Source organism: Nuphar pumila, chromosome 12 (genome assembly GCF_984573655.1).
Source record: "Nuphar pumila chromosome 12, dmNupPumi1.hap1.1, whole genome shotgun sequence".
NCBI classification, from domain to species: domain Eukaryota; kingdom Viridiplantae; phylum Streptophyta; class Magnoliopsida; order Nymphaeales; family Nymphaeaceae; genus Nuphar; species Nuphar pumila.
The window spans coordinates 61,455,054-61,477,659 of record NC_143260.1 but is presented as its reverse complement, the minus strand read 5'-3'; the positions used below and the strand labels follow the sequence as shown (position 1 = coordinate 61,477,659).

The 22,606-nt window shown below is 36.9% G+C and overlaps 1 protein-coding gene across 2 annotated transcripts; it reads left to right on the top strand.

Annotated features, from left to right (window-relative positions):
- Positions 1-4,418: 4,418 nt before the first annotated feature.
- ABCI20 (non-intrinsic ABC protein 9) lies at positions 4,419-14,869 on the top strand. Of its 2 annotated transcripts, XM_089982148.1 has the most exons (7): positions 4,419-4,775; positions 4,873-5,006; positions 13,543-13,662; positions 13,837-13,932; positions 14,034-14,186; positions 14,354-14,431; positions 14,514-14,869. In XM_089982148.1, exons 1-7 carry the CDS (start codon positions 4,628-4,630, stop codon positions 14,751-14,753), a joined length of 969 nt encoding a protein of 322 aa, XP_089838274.1. In that variant the 5' UTR covers positions 4,419-4,627; the 3' UTR covers positions 14,754-14,869. The 2 variants fall into 2 exon arrangements, with proteins under 2 accessions (XP_089838274.1, XP_089838275.1); XM_089982149.1 differs by lacking the exon at positions 13,543-13,662 and having other exon boundaries at positions 4,614-4,775.
- Positions 14,870-22,606: the final 7,737 nt, after the last annotated feature.

Here is a 22,606-nt window from a genome sequence, read left to right as displayed (position 1 = left end):
AACATGCATGAATGACCTGCACAGTTGTTGGTAACGGGAGGCTATGTGGCACTTCTCGTCAACACCAGATTTACTCGCATTGTCCATAATGAGCATTTCAATCTTCGCGCGTCTCGTCCATCTTCGCATTACGTAAGACTCAGGTATTTCTTGTATCTTCTCTTAATTGAGTGCCTTTAATGCATGACAACATAGAATACCTTTGAATTCATACATTTTGCACAAACATTCTACCCTTCCGTTGTCAACATTGTACGTGACATGTGCTTCTTGCCTTTCCTGATGCTTTTCGCCCTCACAAAAAATATGGTATTTGTGCATATTCTCGGTTTGCACGAGTCCTTCTATTTTGCAATTCATGACATGCAATACCTCTTTCTTGAACCATTCAAATACAGCTAGTGTATACAGAGCTGCAGGTCGCATCAATATGTTCATGCCAAAAGTTAGAGGTCGTGTATTGAAGCATTTCACGTCTTGTTCAAGCTCATTCTGTCTTAGACCGTCTATAAATAATTCATATTGTTCCATGAAACGAAACATTGTTAAACATGAATACATGGTTTTCTTCAGGGTGGCATGCATAGATTCGGCTCTTTGTGTGCTTATCATACCTGCACAAAAGTATTGTCTTTCATATGCCAATGCCCACTTCTCTTTTTCTGCATATAAATTTTGTAACCAAAGACAGTCAGTAAGGTCGTATATCTTAATCATTTTGTCCCAATCTGACTTAAAGGTGACCTCGTCTACGCTATGAAGTACACACCTTGTAAACTTTTTGTCAAACCCTGTATTCTGATTAAATATGTGTCCTATGTTCTTTGCTGCATTTTGAAAGATATGCCACAAACATAGGCGATGATGTGCATCTGGCCACACATGAAGCACTGCAGCCGCAATTGCATGATCACCATCTATAAGTACAGTTTCATGATGCTTCCCGTTCATTGCCTGTGTAAATACTCTGAACAACCACTCAAAGCTTTCCTTGGTCTGGTCATACACAAAAGCACCGCCAAATATACAAGTCTGTGCGTGATGTTTCACCCCCACAAACTGCGCAAATGGCCACTGTTCAGTATTAATCTTTACTGTAGTATCAAACACAAGCACATCATTGAAGCATTCATAATCTACTCTAGACTTTGAATCTGCCCAAAACATATTCACAGCATATCCATCTTCGTCCACTTGCATTGCACTAAAGAAACCATGTTCATTGCTTGATTTATTCTGTAAGTAACAAACCAAACAACATATTTCTCTGTTCTTCATGTTATTTGTCCTCTTCCTTCTCAAGTGGTTTCTTAGATCCAAAGGTGTGAATGGAACATTTTCGTGACCACCATCTATGCGGGTAAACAAATTGTATGTCTTCCTTGGTGCAATGCCGGCGTTATCGGCTATTTTAGTCATTGCAGCATGCACTACAGTTACTTTACGATGTGACCTTAGCATAGGAGTCATAAATGATGCGGATAAATCATGATTATGATCACTGATTAAAGTACGCACGACAAATTTCCCATTCGGATGTCTTCTCAAAACCAATCTCGCCTGACATCCACATCTTGATTCTGGCATGCTCTTTGTTGGATTTCCCATTTATTTCTTCCAACCTTGCTTGGAACAGACATATGTCTTTCTAACCAAGACACCCTGTGCATTTTTTGACCAAGAAAACCTTCTCACACTGAAGCCAACTTTTAAGGCATAATCATTGTAAAATTTATATGCATCTTCCTCGTTATTAAACTGCATTTCTTCTACAGGAACATAGTCAAGTGTAATTCCATGTACATTCCCAGTTCCTACGGTTTTATTAAGTGTACTGACATCAAAATCTACCTCATTATTGAATTGCATCTCTTCTCCTGGATCATTCAAGTCAAGTGTACTTACGTGTACATTCCCGGTGCCTACACTTTTATTATGCGCATTGTCATGGTAGTCTACCTCCTCATTAAATTGCATTAATTCCACTGGAACATTCAAGTCAAGTGTACTTACATGTACATTCCCAGTTCCTACACTTTTATTATGTGTACTGACATCAAAATCTACCTCATTATTGAATTGCATTTCTTCTACTAGAACATTCAAGTCAAGTGTACTTCCATGTACATTTCTGGTGCCTACACTTTTATTATGTGTACTGTCATGGTAATCTACCTCATTATTGAATTTCATTTCTTCTACTGGAACATTCAAGTCAATAGTGGGTCTAATGCCTGCACCCTTCTTTTCATGTGCATCGTTAGTGCAGATGTTCAAATCTTCAGTTGCGTCATAAGTATAGATATTCAATTCTCCAGATCTTTCGATTGATTGAGCTACATCGTCTTTATTACAACCTAATGTTAAGCTCAACAATGTTTTAAGCAATATATCAAATTGTGTTTGCAGCAAAATAGCAAACAAATCGATATTAACTAACAAAAATGTATCTCACAAAAACGGGAGTCTGTTACTAATACAGCAGTTTGAGATACAATGCATATGATGAGTGAATGTAGGATACCTGATGGGGGTAGAGGCCCTTCCTAGCATCTGCAAACAAGCATTCTTGTCAAAGGTCCCAGCATATTACAAATATCGATAAGTTTCCAACCTTCGTAAGAACAAGATCTACCTGCAATAACCAAACAATGCCTTAATGGCACACAAGACGATATGCCTTCTTCATCGATAGCATGATGAGATGGAAAGCTACTCACGCTTCCTTAATGGCACTGGAAGGAATGTTTGTGCATCATTGCTTTCTTCCATGATGCCTAACGACAACAACAATGAAGAGAAGACAGTGGAATGTTTTGTAAGCAATTTATCAATTTGCGTTACCAAGCGGCATAGGTTTACTACGATTTAATCAGGATGCATATAACAACGGATACCACTAGGGTTAAGCAAGTCAAAGCAACGATTTAATGAATGAAAGTATCAAAGCAAGTGCGGTTTCATGTTTGCCTATACTGAGCATCGACTTATCGCTTACCATGCCAATAAAATACACATGTCGTACATGTGTGTTGACGATAACGCTCTCATAATATCCACGAGGCTCTAAAGCGAGTTCAATAGAAGTCTCTGAGAGAGCAGCGATATGCATGCGAAAATCGCCCCGCCATGCGTGTAACGATGTGTTTCTGCATCCACACGTTTTCAAAGTCTGTGTACAAATATCTTACACATACATATTACAAAACATATAATATCTTACAAAACGATATGTATAACGATTTGTAAGATATTGAAAATCGATACGACAGTTCAGCATAATAACTTACAACTCGACGATACAAAACCATACTATCTAAAAGGTCGATAAATATATCGCACAATAAATTACAAATCGATAAGGAAGAACTTGAGCATAATAGCAAACAAATCGATATTAACTAACAAAAATGTATCTCACAAAAACGGGAGTCTGTTACTAATACATCGGTTTGAGATACAATGCATATGATGAGTGAATGTAGGATACCTGATGGGGTAGAGGCCCTTCCTATCTGCAAACAAGCATTCTTGTCAATAGGTCCCAACGTCTTACAAATATCGATAAGTTTTCAACCTTCGTAAGAACAACTGCAATAACCAAACAATGCTTAATGGCACACAAGACGATATGCCTTCTTCATCGATAGCATGATGAGATGGAAAGCTACTCACGCTTCCTTAATGGCACTGGAAGGAATGTTTGTGCATCATTGCTTTCTTCCATGATGCCTAACGACATCAACAATGAAGAGAAGACACTGGAATATTTTGTAACACAAGGCAGGCACGAGCAAGCGACAGTGTGTTGTACAACAAGATAAAAAACAAGGCGGAAAGCTCGACTGAAGACGAAAGCAAAGTTTGGGTTGATAATGGGAGCAACTGTTACAGTAGATGATGCAGGAGTTTAATGAATAGGGAACGTCTCCACTTTAAATGGTTAACATCAAACTTTCTGGATGGAGGACTTTTTTGTCATTTTCTCGACCCGGCGTTTCACAACTTTTGAATGGAGGATATTTTTGTCATTTCCTCGAACCGTCATTTCAGGGCAAGAAAAACAAGTAAGGGTGATTAAGTCTTTGCAACAGCACCAGAGTCCGATGCAAAGTTATGTCAACATACACGGGAATACGAGCCCCATGTGCATGAATATGTGGCGCTCATTCGATCCCTCGAACACAGACATGGGATTCAGTGAATCATCGGGGGCGAACATACACCACCCTCTCCAATGTGATTGTTGTGTGCTGCCGTGCTCGGCCCCACAGCTCCTGGATGATGAGGTACATCAGCACCCTAGAAGTGTGCAATCACATTGCACCTGATGCTCCCTTGGTTTTGACACAGGTGCCATGTGCTATTGTAGAACTTGGTGGGGAAACATATTTCCCATACGAGCGGAACGTATTCCCATGACGCCATGTCCTCCATGTTGAGGCAGCAAAACCCTCCTCTCACCAACCGCATCGCGTCGGTGAAGACGTGTCACCTTGTGGCAGGAGCAACGCGTTGAGACCCATAACCAAACAAGCAGCAGCCGCTGGTTCCATACCAGAGCTTAAAACAGCCTCCTTTGCATTCATTTTTCCCACCGAAGAACAATAGAGAGAGAGAGAGAGAGATGGAAACGATTCGCATCGACAATCTGAGATTCACATACCCAGGAATCGATGGGCAACCCCCACCAGGGGCCAAACCCGTCATAGAGGCCTTCTCCCTCACCCTCCACGCTGGGGACCGTTGCCTACTCGTGGGATCCAATGGGGCAGGTTTGAATTCAATCTTTTCTTCATGTGGCTGTCTCAGAAGACTTGGATTTGTTGCTTGTTTTGGATGTTCATATGTATACTTTGGGTATGCGTATAGGGAAGACCACCATTCTAAAGATCTTGGGAGGGAAGCATATGGTTGAGCCAGGAATGGTTCGTGTTATTGGGAGATCTGCTTTTCACGACACAAGTCTTACTTCTTCGGGAGATCTGTGCTATTTGGGCGGAGAGGTATTCTGTTTGATTCTTATTTCATTTAGCGATGTTGGAAGAAGCTGTGATGCGACCTGAAGCCATCATCTGATGATATGGGTTTTTCATTTGAAAAGATTGCTTAATTTTCCATTTCACCAATTGGATTTTGTCACTGGGCTCAATCTATGTTACGAGGAAAACGCTAGAGAATGAATTGGAAATGACACCGATTTTAATGATGTTAGCGCATAAACATTACATGGACCTTTTGATTTTAGTTTTTCGGAAAGTACGAGCAGATGGCAATGACAACTCTAGTAGAATGCACCAAGTTTGGGATATATGCTTCTTGGCAAGCGTCTGCTAAGTTGTGCATATGGCAACATATCACCAAACATTTTAAAAAACTATATTGCTACATATCACCAAACATTTAAAAAAACTTAGTTTAGGCTTCTGTGTTTACAAAATTCTTAGATGGTAATGATAGTCGCGAAATGAAGAATACGACTTAAAATGAAACATGCACGAATCAAGGCTTCAGTCTCCACAAGTTAAAAGTCTGGGCATGAACTAATGAACATAATGTTCACCATATCAATAAGAGTTTTTTTTTTAGTGTTCATGTGTGTCATTGTTGACGAGTATAAAGAGTATCACTTTGTATATCTGCAGCTTGTTCTTCACAAAACTAAAAAATTTCTTTTGACATGTATATTTCTCTTTTTTTTTTTCCTTTTTTTCTGCTCCTACAGAAGCAATTTTATAATTGTGAAAATTTTCAGCTTTGTCTTCGAAAATCCCAAACTCTTTTTAAGGATTCATATTCACTAAGATAAACGATCATTGTTAAAGTTTTAAAATAGCTATGGCCTTTGTCAGTTGGAATGTTTTTAAAAATATATACATCATGGCAAGTTGGACCATGTAGTGTAGCATTTCTTTCTACACTATGAAATGACTTTCATTTAGGAGTAAGTCTTAAGTTGCTCGTGCCACAAATCAAAAAAGTTAATTATATAGGCAAAAATTGAAACATTCTTAATAATCATGTTCAATTTGAACAATAACAAATAGAGTGGCCTTTGTGATATGATTCTTCAACAAGCCTGTCATAATTTAGCCTTTGCTCTATGTCACATAGACACTGACACGGGCATGAGACACAACACATATGCTTGGTACAACACTAGAGTTTTGTAAAAATATAGTACTAGGATGAAACCATACATTATCACTGCACACACACAAAACACACTATTTTTTAACTCAAAAAAGATATTGAACAGCATTTCTAAATTGTTATGATTAGAAACATCAAATAATAAAAATAAGTTGAAAATTGAAACATAATGTAACCAATGACATATTAACAAGAAAAACACATAAGCAAATATAAAATAATCAATCAAAACCAGATAAAGAAGACACCATATTGATGATGTCCTGACACAAGTTTAACTGTGTCCATGGTGTCGTGGGGGTCTTTTGTTGTATCCAAAGTTACCGGAAGCTTCTTAGGTAGGTGGGAAGCACACTTCTCGGAAGCTCACTTCGGAAACACGATACTCCTCTCTTCCGAAATTTTATGGAAATATCGATTCTCCCACGCTTCTCCTATGCTCTCACAAGCATTGTCCATGCTTTTCATATGTTTTTTTTCATGTTTTCTATGTTTTTCCTCACACTTTCACACTTCTCGTGTGCTTTTTTTAAATTTACAACCGTCGTTGTTAGATTTTAACAAAAACTTTAATTCTTACACTAAAAAATCACAAAATATAAGAATACTCATTTTTATTTTAGTTTTTATTTGTTTCTTATCTGATTCCTATTCAGTTTCCATATTGCTTCCTTTTTTATTCTCGTTTCACTTTCAAATTGATATCTCGCTTACTATAAATTTTAAAATGTCTCGCTTCCTATAAATTTTAAAATGTCTCGCTTCTAGCTTCCGCTTCCCGCTTCCGCTTCCTAGTCTGACAACCTTGGTTGTGTTTAGTGGGGTGTTATGTCAACATAGGACACATTGGAAATTGCAAATAAATGTAAATAGGTGGCATGTGTCTGCATGGTGTGCTTTAGAATAGTTGTTGCACAACTCAGATAGGCTCTTTAGGTACGGTATGGTAGATTGTGTTGTGACTTAACTCTTAAGGCATAGATTGTGACTTAATGCAATCACACCTTGCTTGCTTTCTTATTAGAGAACCTGCAACTTGCATTGTTGTCTCTGCTTGTACATGATTACCTTGAATAGCATTAGAGACGAAATAAAAAAGAAAAATCAAAATAAGGAAGAAGAACATTGGACAATAAGGAGAGTAAGAGAAATTGCTTGATGATGAATTGGGGGGAAGGGCTTGGGTTTATATAGATCTGAGCATAATGGCTAGTTTTAACTGCCCAAATGGCTGGACAAGGAACTATTTTAAGTTGTTATTTGTGCAATTAAAAGTCACATGCACCAAATGACTATAGGAAATGGTTAAATTTATCCAAAACAGTCAACAATTTCTATTAGAATATTGTCTGTGAAATCTGGACATTTTGACTATCATACAGGTAGGATATAGTCAAGACAGGTTAAAAAAGGCCTTTAATTGATTGGTTAACCATTCTAAAGTGGCTTAGATCCATTTATGGAAGGCCTTTGGAAAGATAATTCAAGAAACATCTGAAATACTAGTGGATGGATCAACCAAGCTTAGTTGTCAAAAGTGGCGCCTATGCAGGCTAGGCGCAGGTCCACCGCCTAGACTTTTAGGTTTAAGCGGTAGAGCGCTGTTTTTCTGCCTAGGTAGGGACATGGTGGTAATTTTTTTCTCCTTCCTTTTTTTTTTCTTCTTTGGCCCCAAAATTTATTTTTTTGTTCTCTCCTTTTCTTCTTATTCTTTTGCATTTTTTTTTACTTTCTTATTTTGTTATTTTTTCTTCTTCTTCCTCCTTTTACCCCTCTGCCTTCTCTTTTTCTTCCTCTTCTTCATTTTCCCCCTTTTTTCTTTTTTTCTTCTTTCACTTTCTTTTTTTTCCCTTTTTCTTCTTCTGCTTCTCATCCCTCCACTCTCTTCTTTTTTTTCTCCTTTTTTTCTTTTTCTTTTTTCCTTCCTTTTTTATTTTTGTTATTTATATGATGCATGTGTTTTTGACACACACATGCATACACACACATATAAAATTTGTTTTTTCAGTTATATATATATATATAGACCGGGGATTATCCTGACTCCATTTTCATTAGGTCACCATTAGAACCCTCCAAAAACCATAGTTTTAGATGTTTTATGCTTGATCTGAACCATTAGATGTGTTTATCATTTTTACTGAATAGAGAACATGTAATTGATTAAGCATCTTTATGCTAAGATGTGTATTTTAAAGTGGCATCAGTTGATATCGTACTAAAAATTCATGTAAAATGATCATATTTTTAAATCAAATCAATTTGAAACAAGGCTTATTTCTTAATAAATAACTATTGATAAACACATCTAATGATTCAAATTGAGCATAACACACCTAAAACTTTGATATATTGAGGATCTTAACTATGACCTAAAGAAAAATGGGATAAGATGATCCCCATTCTCATATATATTTATATTTTTATGTTCAGCATTATGCAATTTCACGATTGTTGCTACATGTTACACTGAATTGCACACTCCATCCACAGTTACAATCATATGTTTGTTATTAAATTTAACTATTTATTGTAATATTTTTGCTTTTCTTGATTTATTTTTTTCGTCCCGCCTAGATCGACTAGTCCTGTCTAGGCTCCGACTAGTCCTTTTAGTGGGTCTTGTGCCTAAGCTCTGACTAGAGCTTTTGACAACTAATCCACCATGTTTTTGGTTCAATGGAAAAGCAAGTTGTTGGAGGGGAAGAGTATTGTAACCTATGTCATACAAACACTCCAACCCTCTATACCCATGTCGACACGTGTGTCCCCCTACTGAAACGCGTCGACACCTAGACACGCCATTCTACCCTCCATACATACAAGTTTGTATTCAATTTATAATTGATAATTATATTTTCAGTTTATAACTTTATATTTTTAGTATATAATATATATTTTAAATATAGCATATATATTTAGATTATATACAGTTTTTTTTTAATTTATTTTGTACTTATGTGATATATATATAGCCATGTTCCCATACCCACATTTTTTGGAATTTCCATGTTGTACCCTCCGCACCCGTACTCGTACCCTCACCCGCACCTGTACTCAGGTGACATAGACTAATGAAAATAGGGCATTGTTGGTTTTTGTGGCTTTTGCACTTTTGTTTTATTTTAGACATTTATTTCAATAAAAAATTCATGTGTTTTTATGTTTGGACTTTGGACACTATATATAATGATATAATATGACTGTTATTTGCAAATATTTTATGCATTACAACAACAACAACAACTATGCCTTCATCCCAAAACAATTGGGGTCAGCGATATGAACCAAAAAAGAAATTCATTTTGGGTCTTCCACAAGAATCCTTTTCCTCCAATCATTTCTATCCAATGCCATGTCCTCGGTGAGGTTCAAAGCATTCATATCCTTTCCTATCATCTCCATCCAAGTCTTCCTAGGCCTACCCCGACCTCTTTTAACTAATATATTTTCCCATTTCTCCAACCTTCTAACTGGAGCATCATTAGGCCTTCGCCGAATATGTCCAAACCACCGTAAACGATTCTCTCGCATCTTATTTTCAATGGGTGCAACACCTACCTTCTTACGTATCTCCTCGTTCTGAATCTTATCTTTTATTGTATTTCCACACATCCATCTAAGCATCTGCATCTCAGCTACACTCATTTTTTGAATATGATGTCTCTTGGCAGCCCAACATTCCGTACCATATAGTAAAGCGGGTCTAATAGTCGTCCTATAAAACTTTCCCTTCAACCGCAATGGCATTCTACGATCGCACAACACTCCAGTTGCACTTTTCCATTTCATCCACCCAACCTTTATCCTATGATTTACATCTTCATCAATTTCTCCATACTTTTGAATGATGGATCCCAAATATTTGAAATAATCATTCACCGGTATTTCTTGCTCACCAAGCTTCACTACACTCCCATCACTACTTCGTTGCTTACTAAACCGACATTCCATATATTCAGTCTTACTCAACTTAAAACCTCTAGCTTCCAATGTCTGTCTCCATAATTCTAACTTAGCATTAACCCCAGCTCTAAACTCATCAATCAAAACAATATCATCAGCAAACAACATACACCACGGTACATTTTCTTGAATTGATCTCGTAAGCTCATCCATCACTATCGCAAATAGGAAAGGGCTTAAAGCAGATCCTTGATGTAACCCAACCGTTATCGGAAAATTGGTTGTCACCCCTCCACAAGTGCGGACATTGGTTACTACTCCTTCATACATATCTTTAATTATACTAATGTACTTTAGGGAAACACCTTTCTTCATCATTGTCCACCAGAGAAACGTCCCTAGGTACTCTATCCTATGCCTTCTCTAAATCAATAAAAACCATATGCAAATCTTTGTTCCTCTCTCTATATCTTTCAATAAGTTGTCTAAGAAGATGTATAGCTTCCATAGTTGATCTTCCAGGCATAAAACCAAATTGATTCTCCGATATCATGACAACCTTCCTCAACCTAGACTCAATCACCCTCTCCCAAAGTTTCATAGTATGACTCATGAGTTTTATACCACGATAATTTGTGCAATCTTGTATATCACCCTTATTCTTATATAAAGGCACCAAAGTACTCTTTCTCCACTCATTAGGCATCTTATTTGTTCGCCAAATCAAGTTAAAAAGATTTGTCAATCATTCTAAACCTTTCTCTCCCAAGCATTTCCAAGCCTCGATAGGTATACCATCTGGGCCAACTGCCCTTCTTGATTTCATTTTCTTCAAAGCCTCTGCAAAATATTTTATGCATTCCTAATCATTTTTTTATTTGGGGAATGAGCTCATTCATAAATCAACATTCAATTTCATGATGCCAAAATTGTTTGCCAAGACAATTTTATGATAAGTGACTAAACCTCAACCTTACCTATGATGCATTGTTAATTTATACTGGTTTCACAACTGAAGTTTGTAAACTTAAAAAATGCGTTAGATTAAACAAGTGCATCACTGCTCAAATATTAATACTTAGTCGTTTGAGATATCCACAAAGCAGGCTTACTTGTGGCTAGCATACTAAAAATTACTAATTTGAAGATGTTTCGGCATAGGTGCACAGACATAACCTAAGACTTGTCATCAACTCTTTTTATGACCAAATAAAGTACAGTCTGTAACACTAATGACCTTCTAGATAACTCAAGTGGTTGGATTGAGTTTGACGGATCTTGCAAGTGAATTAATTGTGTTTAATGTTACTGGGTGAGCAAGAACCTGATTCCTTATTGGACAAACACTTCCATGTGTTGGACTCGCAACTTATGGAGCTATGCATGTGTAGTATGCTGATTTTTATGAAGAGAAGCAATGCAGGATTTAGAGAGATTATCATAGCCTCAATTTACCGCTTGTGCCTGAGGCAGCAGAAATTGATATTATTTATTATTATAATAATATTAGGCCTTATATATCTATAATTTCTTCTATTTATGTGCTTGCAACTGTAAGTGATGTGAACTCAATTATCACAAAACTGCCACTGCAAAACTAAACTTGAAATACAACAAGACTGAAACAGAAGGTGGTGTCAGACCAACATATAAAATTACTAATAGGCATCAACTACTTCATTGACATCCAGTATTGGAAAAAGCCATCAGTACCCTTGGGGGCGAAGCCAGGAATTTAAATGGGTGGAAATGCACTTGAGAAAATCGAGAAAGCCCTCTCCCTTGCTCACAAATCGACCCCAAATCGATCTCATGGAACCTAGGGTGTGTGAGTTCCCTTCCAACAACCTCTAGTCAGGTGTAGAAGTTGGCCCTTAAGAGTGCTTTTAAACCCAAAATGAAAAAGACGGAGTTTTGGATCTTTTTTAGTGTGCCAAGCCCATATTGTATGATACAGGTCGATACACGAGTGTATCATACGATACACCTGATATGAGTATGATAGACACTCTTATCGAGATACGAGTATGTATCGTATTGTTATATAAAAAAGTAACGATACATATCGTGTTGTATCGTACGTCATGACACGATACGGACAACCATGATTGAAACAGTCAAACAACTATATTTATAGCCATTGGAACAGTCCAACAACTCTATTGGATACCTCTTATGTATAAATTGGAGTGAACCCCCCTCTGTTCTCCAATGCTTTTCTAAAACATTCTAACTCACTTTGTGAGTATATTATAAATAAAATGTTATTTATTTTATTCTTGCTTTTGTGCTTTAATGCATGGTATTGCCCTTAGTGGCTGTTTGTATTGCCTATGTTGGCACCTTGTATTATCCCATGGTGGACTTGTGCATGTGTACGTTGTGTTCGTGTTATCGTAAGCCCTTTATGGTTCTTGCTTTTGTTTTTCCGGATATTTTGTGACAAACATTGCTCTCATTATTTTTACGTGGAAATGCCTAGGGAACTAAGCTCCTTTCACCATGAGAATCATACTTTCAAACTCAGTTGCATTAACACTTGGCAGTCAAGATGATGGCATCAAACCATCGAAGCACATAATATTCCTACAAAAATTTCCCAATCAACATCGAAAATCTTAATGGAGGATGCAAATACCCACACTTGCATATCTGCAATTTGGTAACTGCACCCATAAAGCGTAGTTGATCCATCAATGGCATCTTTAAGCGCAGAGTTCAGATCATTCATGTGACCATTCTTTTCTTTTATTATCATTATAATAATCTCTGACTTAAACCACTTCATTCCATGCATATTCCATTACATAATGCATCCACTCTTCTCTCATAATTTCATTATGAAAATCCGAGAGAGAGAGAGAGAGAGAGAGAGAGCAAATGAGGTCAGGTCGAGTCAGGGTGAGCAGTGCCCACCCTGACCTGACCTTTCACTGGGTGGTGGTCCGGTGCCCACCCTGACCCAAACCCCCCTATTGGGGGGAATTTTCAGGTTGCCCATCCTGGCCACTATGTAGCTCTGCCACTGAGTGCCTTGCAAACAGGTAGTTCTATGATTGCCTGTATTCATAATGCATTCATATACGAGGATCTTCGTGATAAAAATTGCTATTTCAAGTGAGTGCCATTCCATAGTGAGTGGCCCCGATGAACCATGAGTTTTCCTTGAGTAATTCCTTCATCATCTTTCTTTCGTAAGTAGGATGCCATTTGTACCTCTCCTAGTACCAATTGTGTCATTATTCATTATAAATAGAGGACAAATTTTCTTGGCCTCAGGGTCAAATCTACTGGCTTAGTGGTTAGTTTAAAATTTTGCAAGAGAATTCCTGGGGTTTTTCATTATCACATTTCATCCTAACAGAGATCTGTTTGTAATTTAGTTTTTTCTACAAATCCATGGCATCTCAATTTTAAAACCTCAATCTACATACTTAGTGAAATAGGGACATCTTAAGAGTGCATTCAGATATTTCTTTGCAGTGGAGAAGAGATGTTGCATTTGCTGGTTTTGATGTGCCAATACAGATGGATGTTTCAGCAGAGAAAATGATATTTGGAGTTTCTGGAATTGACCCTCAAAGAAGAGAAGAATTGATAAAGGTATTGGCTGATGCGTCTTTGGAAATGTACACTTAGTACATGTCAAATTATGTATCTTTGCCTGCTGCTGCTTGCTTTCTAAATTCCAAGTAATTCCTGTTCATTCTTATAGCATTATGTATGTCCAAGAAACTGTTGCCAACTGAAATTTTGTTTGTGAGAGCTTGTGAGTAGGTTTTGGACATTGATCTATCTTGGCGGATGCACAAGGCATCAGATGGTCAGAGGCGGCGAGTGCAAATCTGCATGGGTCTTCTTAAGCCATTTAAGGTAGCATTTATTCTGTTTAGTAGGATCCAAGCGTGAAGCATTGTGGGTTAGTTCTTACTGATTTTTCTTTCTCTATCCATGAAATGTATTGACGAGTGTAGGTCCTCCTTCTTGATGAAATCACTGTTGATTTGGATGTGCTAGCAAGAGCTGACATTTTGAAGTTCCTCAAGAAGGAATGCATGGAGCGAGGGGCAACCATTATATATGCAACACATATTTTCGACGGCCTTGATTATTGGCCATCACATATTGTATGTATTCTGGTGATTTGTAATTAATACATCTCGTATGTGCAGTTTGAGGGACTTTGTTAGAAAAATGTTAATTGTCTTGGTATTGCTCTTATCTGAAGTTCGCTAACTATGGAATTTCTTGATGCAGTCACTCTGAACCTTGACTCTGAACTTTGGACTTGCAGGTTTATGTTGCTCATGGCAAGCTTCAGTTAGCATCGTCTATGAAAGATGTGAAGGAAAGCAGTAACTTGTCATTAATGGTCAGTTAATTATCCTGTGTAAATTAAAGATCCTTTTGATATCTTAGTAACTAACCCGTTGGATAACTGTTTATGATGCCAGAGAACCGTGGAGAGTTGGCTAAGAAAAGAAAGGGATGAGGATCGAAAGAGAAGAAAGGAGAGGAAGGCGGAAGGTCTTCTGGAATTTGACAAGCGGATCGAGGGCAGCAGGGTAACAGGCGATCCTGCTAGAAAGATTGTCCAAGCAATCAACAATGGCTGGGCAGCAGGAAGGTTGAACTCCACTGTAGCTGGTGAAGAAAACTTCTTGTTTAGTTCCAATAGTGTGTTAAGACAATAATGCAATGTAACTGCATCTGTGATCTTTGTTTTTTTGGAAAGAAGGAAGCTGCATCTGTGATCTTTGTAACAGCCATTTTCTCCCATCAATAAAGTAACATTGATTGTTTTTATGGATGCATAAAGCATTCTTTTCCATGTTCTTTGGTTTCTTTAGACCCCTGGCAGTACCGCTATTTTTACTGGGAAATTTGATAAGTTTGCAATATATTAAGTTTTCATAAGGCCGATCTTGCTTTTTATACGCAGTATTGTTCTTTGAAGTGGAATATTCTGAACTCATAATTATAAGGTCTTCTGTTTAGTTCTAGAAAGCCATTTTTTGTACTGATAACAGGGTACTGCCGACCGGGTTTTGGTTGGTAAAATGATTATGACTAACCAAATCGGATTGGAAAAAGATGCAAAGATTTCTTTCTGCTACCATATAGTGTGCTTTTTCTAAGTCACCGCAATCTTCGCGTTGATTGATGTCCATTTGGCAGTGCCTACGTGGCAGAACCGCAATACTTGGATTAATTGTTGCATATTTACTGAAGTTGGCTTAGCACTACAATAGTTGGTTTCTGCTGTCGGTTCACCCTAATGCTACCGTTGCCATTAGGGATGTCAATGAACCGGATTTTATCCGGTATCCAACTGAATTGGTTCCATTTAGTTGCATTTGTTAAGCCAAAACAATATCAGATTATTAATTGGATACGGGTATATTTTTTATTTTTTTGCTACTGAATCCAAGAAATATCTGAATTTAATGGATATTCAAATCTTTTTACATGGAAAAAAGTGGATCTGGTATGAGTTTGTCATAATCTGAATCCGATTCTGAATTTGAATCCTTTTAACCAACAACATCCTATTAGTTGAATATGGTGTTGGCCTTCGCGACTTTCGCGAATATAACTTGTGAACCTTTAAGTAAATACTTCTTAAGAAGCTTTGCAAATGTGTGTGACATTTATAAATACCTGTTGCGAATATCTCAAACTTTCGCACTCTAATTCGACATTTGCAAATACAGTATGACCATCACAAATATAGTATGACCTTTGCGAAAAAACTTGCAAACCTCCTTTAACTAAATATTGCTCGAAGTGGTCTATCAATGTCTACTGATATTCGCAATATTTGCAAATGCCTATTGCGAATATCCCTTGTTGATTCATATATAAAGTCATTCTATTATTTATTTATTTTTATTTTTCTTGTTTGTTTCTTGTTAGAACCCTAACCCTTTTTCTTATCCCCCTTACGGCGATTATTGTAAAATCATCTTGCAACATTCAGCGAGGTATCGGCATATTTTTGGTCAACTTTTCGTCTTTCGGTTAGGTCTTAAAGTGAATTCCATATATATATGTATTATTTTCTTACAATCTTTAGTTTCTTTTTTTTAGATATATATATTTAATATGGCTTTATAGTATTTGTGTTTAGTTGCTATCATGAAAGATTTATATATGTTTGCTTGTGTTTTATTTAATATTTGACATTACATTTTTTATTTAGGGTTTACCATTTTTAAGGTTTTATATATATATATGTGTGTGTGTGTGTGTGTTGGTGTTGTAGATGATTTACGCTAGTTTTCTTGTCCTACTCTTTAATATTTTGTAATTTTATCTTTGGGTAATGGGGTTAGCGTTGACTATATACAAGCATTCAATTACTATGATGATTCAGGGTTGACTAATGTAACGTCTCTAAAAAAAACAATCTTTTAAAACTTTATCAAAACCCAAAATTTTGATAAAATTAAAAAAAAAAACATTTTTTACAAAGTCTTACATGACTCCCGAGAATAACGTGTCAACGAGTTCATTTATAACTACATTTCAACCATTTCAAATACTAGACGTCTGCCTAAGCGCAATCATGAGTGTATATTAGCATAACTACATTTCTAGTATCGGATCCAACATGAAATCAACCTTAAGAGGTTATTACTCTAGAAAAAATCACATATAAAAATATGAAGACAATTTATTTAAGGGTTAAGATAATTGAAAAGTTACTTAAAAGTTTGAGGTTTGCAACCATATTCATAATTATTACATAAAAAATACTACAACATCACCATGTTTGTTCCGTGAATTTTAAAGGCAGTACCAAACTAATGGTAACCACGTTAGACAAAATATGGGGAATGGGAATTTCAAACTAATGTGCAAGGATGCATGTAGACACGTATTCCATGTTTTATGTAAGCCAGAAAATAGAGAATCACAAGATCGTGGAATGGACATTCAGTTTCATAATAGAGCATGATATGAGAGTTTAAAACAAGACCATGGAAATGTAAGGATTGTTAACTAACAAGAAAACAATTTTTTGGAGACACCAAAAATTAGAAACTCAAAATTGTGGTCATACGCAAAATAGTAACGCCGTCAAAGGATAGCTTTTGGTAGTGAAAGCAGATTAAGGCCAATGATCACGTCTCTTAATGACAATGAACGCTGAGTTTTGACTTCCAATCAATAGATTTAGAGATGAAATCATATTATTTCCAACCTTGAAACATTTTTTTTTTGTAAATGGGTTGTTGAGCTCGGGCCTGCTATAAGCTCAAGCTCTACTTGGCTTGCCACAAGGAGACAAGCTTGAATGCCTCAAGCTCGGCTTATTCACAGCGTGTTTAGCAGCCCTGATTGTGCTAGTTAGCAGTATAAGAAATTGCTGAGGAGGCTTGATCAAGTGGAACAACATTTCTTGAAAATAAAAAAATGTTCACATCTATATATTATGCTAATCAGCCACGTTTTTTATTGGCCTAGTTTTCTTATGCTTTTTATTTTTATTTTTTCATGAATCTAAAGATATGGATGTGATGTAAATTATCCATTTTGCAGAGGGTGGCTTTTGTATCATGTAATTCCAACATATAAGCAGGTCGTTATGTGGGTTCAAAAATTGAAGGGAGACGATAAACCAAAATTTTATAATTTCAAATGCATGTTTTACGTTTTTCATTGAAAAACTTAATCAAAGGATTGATCCCTAGAAAATCAATTATGTTGAACACATCTACGTTGTCAATTTGAGTCAAAACAACTCACTCTAATGAGTTTCCAAGCCGAGTGCACATGCAGTTGACTGGAGTAGATATAAATATCAATGTATAAACAATTAAATAAATAGCATATATATATATATATATATATATATGTATGGTTTACATTTGGTACTACTGAATCGAAAATCATAGGTTCAAGCTGTACCAACTCAATTTGACTACATAGATGTATTCAACATGGTTTGTTTGCTGAGGACCAAAACTTGGATTGTGCATTTTCAATATTAAAATATAAATGTTTTGAGTTGTGAAATTTTGTTACATTGTAGGTCATTGATTTTTGAATCCCTTAAAAAACCTACTTACAATGGTAAGATAATTATTCCTATTAACTACATTTAAGTAAGATTTAAGTAAGTTTTTTAAAATAATTAACAAGTTCCCATGTACCCAACTAATTATCTTTTTAGTTTTCATAAAATTAATGCAACTAATTAGGTAAATAATAATAGTTACCCAGTTACTATGTAATTAATTTTTTTTAATTTATTAAAAATTAATAAATAACTCAGGCTCATCAGACCCGATAGCCCACAGGCCGACCCGGACCTGGCCCACATATGTAACAAGCCGGGTTTTGGCCCAGTAGCTAACAGGCCCGAGCCCAAATACCTTGACCCAAACCCAGCCCATAGCGGGCCAGGTTGGCTTAGCTCATTGGGCCACCCGGCCCGTTGCCCACCCCTAGTTATATTGTTTCGCTAAGGGTTTAGACTATGAATTCAGGTTCTCCTAATAGTGAATTTTGAGCTACGAAGGTCGAACATGCCTCCACTTTAACTGCATGTAAAAACGGACAACCAAAGCTTGAAACTGACGTTCCACATCATCTAAATTAATTTTTAAAATAGAATTTTCAAAATTTGTCACAAAACTTTTACATTTTTGTTAACAAGTCTCTCTCCTTAGTTTGGTACAATGGATTCTACACTTAATAGCAGAGGTATTAAAACATACTATTCCAAAACAAAGCAATCTTCAAGCATCAAGTATTCTGTTGCAAGGGTTTATCATACAAGATCACAAAAATGAGAACAACTTTCGTTTATTCATAGAAATTACAAGAGGCGCCTGCAACTTCTTTGCCCCTTTTGATAAACTCAAACGTCTCCATCTAAAATAATGACCAAAAGACTCTTCAGACATGGACTAAATATTCGGAATGGCATCACTTTGATGCTTCAAAGCAGACCCAGAGGCACCCCTTTAACAAATGGAATGAGATGCTTTATGACCAACAACCATTTTAATTACAAAAAGCAAAAAAAAAAAAAATGAAGCAAGGACATGGACATTTCCAAGATTCTTGTGTCAACTGATAATCTACATACTTTTACACGAAGCAACACAGGAGATATACAAAGGTAACAAAGGGATCCACAAGAAAAGGTGCATCCCTACCTGTAAACCACTGAAGGAATAAATAATCACCAGATTGAACTGAAACTTTCTATCGGCTCCAGTTCTTCAAGCATGCTTGCAGGCAGTCAGATGCATTAGTTATACGCTCGTCATCCCTATGAATAATCCCTAAGTGGTACCAGGCCGATCTGTTGGTTGGTTCTAGCCACAGTGCATCTGAAAGGAAGCTCCGGGCCACAGGCAAAGCTTTTGAACCTGTTTTCCAAAGCAAAGCACCAAGCGACACTTTACATGGCACATGATCCAGGTCCATCAAGAGACCATTGCTGTAAGCAGCCAAAGCTTCTTGTATTTGTCCACGGGCTTCATACATAATGCCCGACAATATTATACAGATGTCATTAAAAGAATGACCACTAATAAATTTAAAGACCAGTTAATAGGAGAGGGTGGTGTATGTTCGCCCCCGATGATTCACTGAATCCCACGTCTGTGTTCGGGGGATCGAATGAGCGTCATGTATTCATGCACATGGGGCTCGTATTCCCGTGTATGTTGACATAACTTTGCATCGGACTCTGGTGCTGTTGCAAAGACTTAATCACCCTTACTTGCTTTTCTTGCCCTGAAATGACGGTTCGAGGAAATGACAAAAATATCCTCCATTCAAAAGTTGTGAAACGCCGGGTCGAGAAAATGACAAAAAAGTCCTCCATCCAGAAAGTTTGATGTTAACCATTTAAAGTGGAGACGTTCCCTATTCATTAAACTCCTGCACCATCTACTATAACAGTTGCTCCCATTATCAACCCAAACTTTGCTTTCGTCTTCAGTCGAGCTTTCCGCCTTGTTTTTTATCTTGTTGTACAACACACTGTCGCTTGCTCGTGCCTGCCTTGTGTTACAAAATATTCCAGTGTCTTCTTTTCATTGTTGATGTCGTTAGGCATCATGGAACAAAGCAATGATGCACAAACATTCCTTCCAGTGCCATTAAGGAAGCGTGAGTAGCTTTCCATCTCATCATGCTATCGATGAAGAAGGCATATCATCTTGTTTACCATTAAGGCATTGTTTGGTTATTGCAGGTAGATCTTGTTCTTACGAAGGTTGGAAACTTATCAATAATTGTAAGACGCTGGGACCTATTGACAAGAATGCTTGTTTGCAGATGCTAGAAAGGGCCTCTACCCCATCAGGTATCCTACATTCACTCATCATATGCATTGTATCTCAAACCGCTGTATTAGTAACAGACTTCCGTTTTTGTGAGATACATTTTTGTTAGTTAATATCGATTTGTTTGCTATTATGCTCAAGTTCTTCCTTATCGATTTGTAATTTATTGTGCGATATATTTATCAACCTTTTAGATAATATGGTTTTATATCGTTGAGTTGTAAGTTATTATGCTGAACTACCGTATCGATTTTCAATATCTTACAAATCGCTATACATATCGTTTTGTAAGATATTATATGTTTTGTAATATGTATGTGTAAGATATTTGTACACAGACTTTGAAAACGTGTGGATGCAGAAACACATCGTTACACGCATGGCGGGGCGATTTTCGCATGCATATCGCTGCTCTCTCAGCGACTTCTATTGAACTCGCTTTAGAGCCTCGTGGATATTATGAGAGCGTTATCGTCAACACACATATACAACATGTGTATTTAATTGGCATGGTAAGCGACAAGTCGATGCTCAGTATAAGCAAACATGAAACCACACTTGCTTTGATACTTTCATTCATTAAATCGTTGTTTTGACTTGCTTAACCCTAGTGGTATCTGTTGTTATATGCATCCTGATTAAATCATAGTAAACCTATGCCGCTTGGTAACGCAAATTGATAAATTGCTTACAAAACATTCCATTGTCTTCTCTTCATCGTTGTTGTCGTTAGGCATCATGAAAAAAAGCAATGATGCACAAACATTCCTTCCAGTGCCATTAAGGAAGCGTGAGTAGCTTTTCATCTCATCATGCTATCGATGAAGAAGGCATATCGTCTTGTGTGCCATTAAGTCATTGTTTGGTTATTGCAGGTAGATCTTGTTCTTACAAAGGTTGGAAACTTATCGATATTTGTAAGACGCTGTGACCTATTGACAAGAATGCTTGTTTGCAGATGCTAGGAAGGGCCTCTACCCCATCAGGTATCCTACATTCACTCATCATATGCATTGTATCTCAAACCGCTCTATTAGTAACAGACTCCCGTTTTTGTGAGATACATTTTTGTTAGTTAATATCGATTTGTTTGCTATTTTGCTGCAAACACAAATTGATATATTGCTTAAAACATTGTTGAGCTTAACATCAGGTTATAATAAAGACGATGTAGCTCAATCAATCGAAAGATCTGGAGAATTGAATATTTATACTTATGACGCAACTGAAGATTTGAACATTTGCACTAACGATGCACATGAAAAGAAGGGTGTAGGCATTAGACCCACTATTGACTTGAATATTCCAGTGGAAGAAATGCAATTCAATAATGAGGTAGATTACCATGACAGTACACATAATAAAAATGTAGGCACCGGGAATGTACATGGAAGTACACTTGACTTGAATGTTCCAGTAGAAGAAATGCAATTCAATAATGAGGTAGATTTTGATGTCAATACACATAATAAAAGTGTAGGAACTGGGAATGTACATGTAAGTACACTTGACTTGAATGTTCCAGTGGAATTAATGCAATTCAATGATGAGGTAGACTACCATGACAGTGCACATAATAAAAGTATAGGCACCGGGAATGTACACGTAAGTACACTTGACTTGAATGATCCAGGAGAAGAGATGCAATTCAATAATGAGGTAGATTTTGATGTCAGTACACTTAATAAAACCGTAGGAATTGGGAATGTACATGGAATTACACTTGACTATGTTCCTGTATAAGGAATGCAGTTTAATAACGAGGAAGATGCATATAAATTTTACAATGATTATGCCTTAAAAGTTGGCTTCATTGTGAGAAGGTTTTCTTGGTTCAAAAATGCACAGGGTGTCTTGGTTAGAAAGACATATGTCTGTTCCAAGCAAGGTTGGAAGAAATCAATGGGAAATCCAACAAGGAGCATGCCAGAATCAAGATGTGGATGTCAGGCGAGATTGGTTTTGAGAAGACATCCGAATGGGAAATTTGTCGTGCGTACTTTAATCAGTGATCATAATCATGATTAATCTGCATCATTTATGACTCCTATGCTAAGGTCACATCGTAAAGTAACTGTAGTGCATGCTGCAATGGCTGAAATAGCCGATAGCGCCGGCATTGCACCAAGGAAGACATACAATTTGTTTACCCGCATAGATGGTGGTCACGAAAATGTGTCATTCACACCTTTGGATCTAAGAAACCACTTGAGAAGGAAGAGAACAGATAACATGAA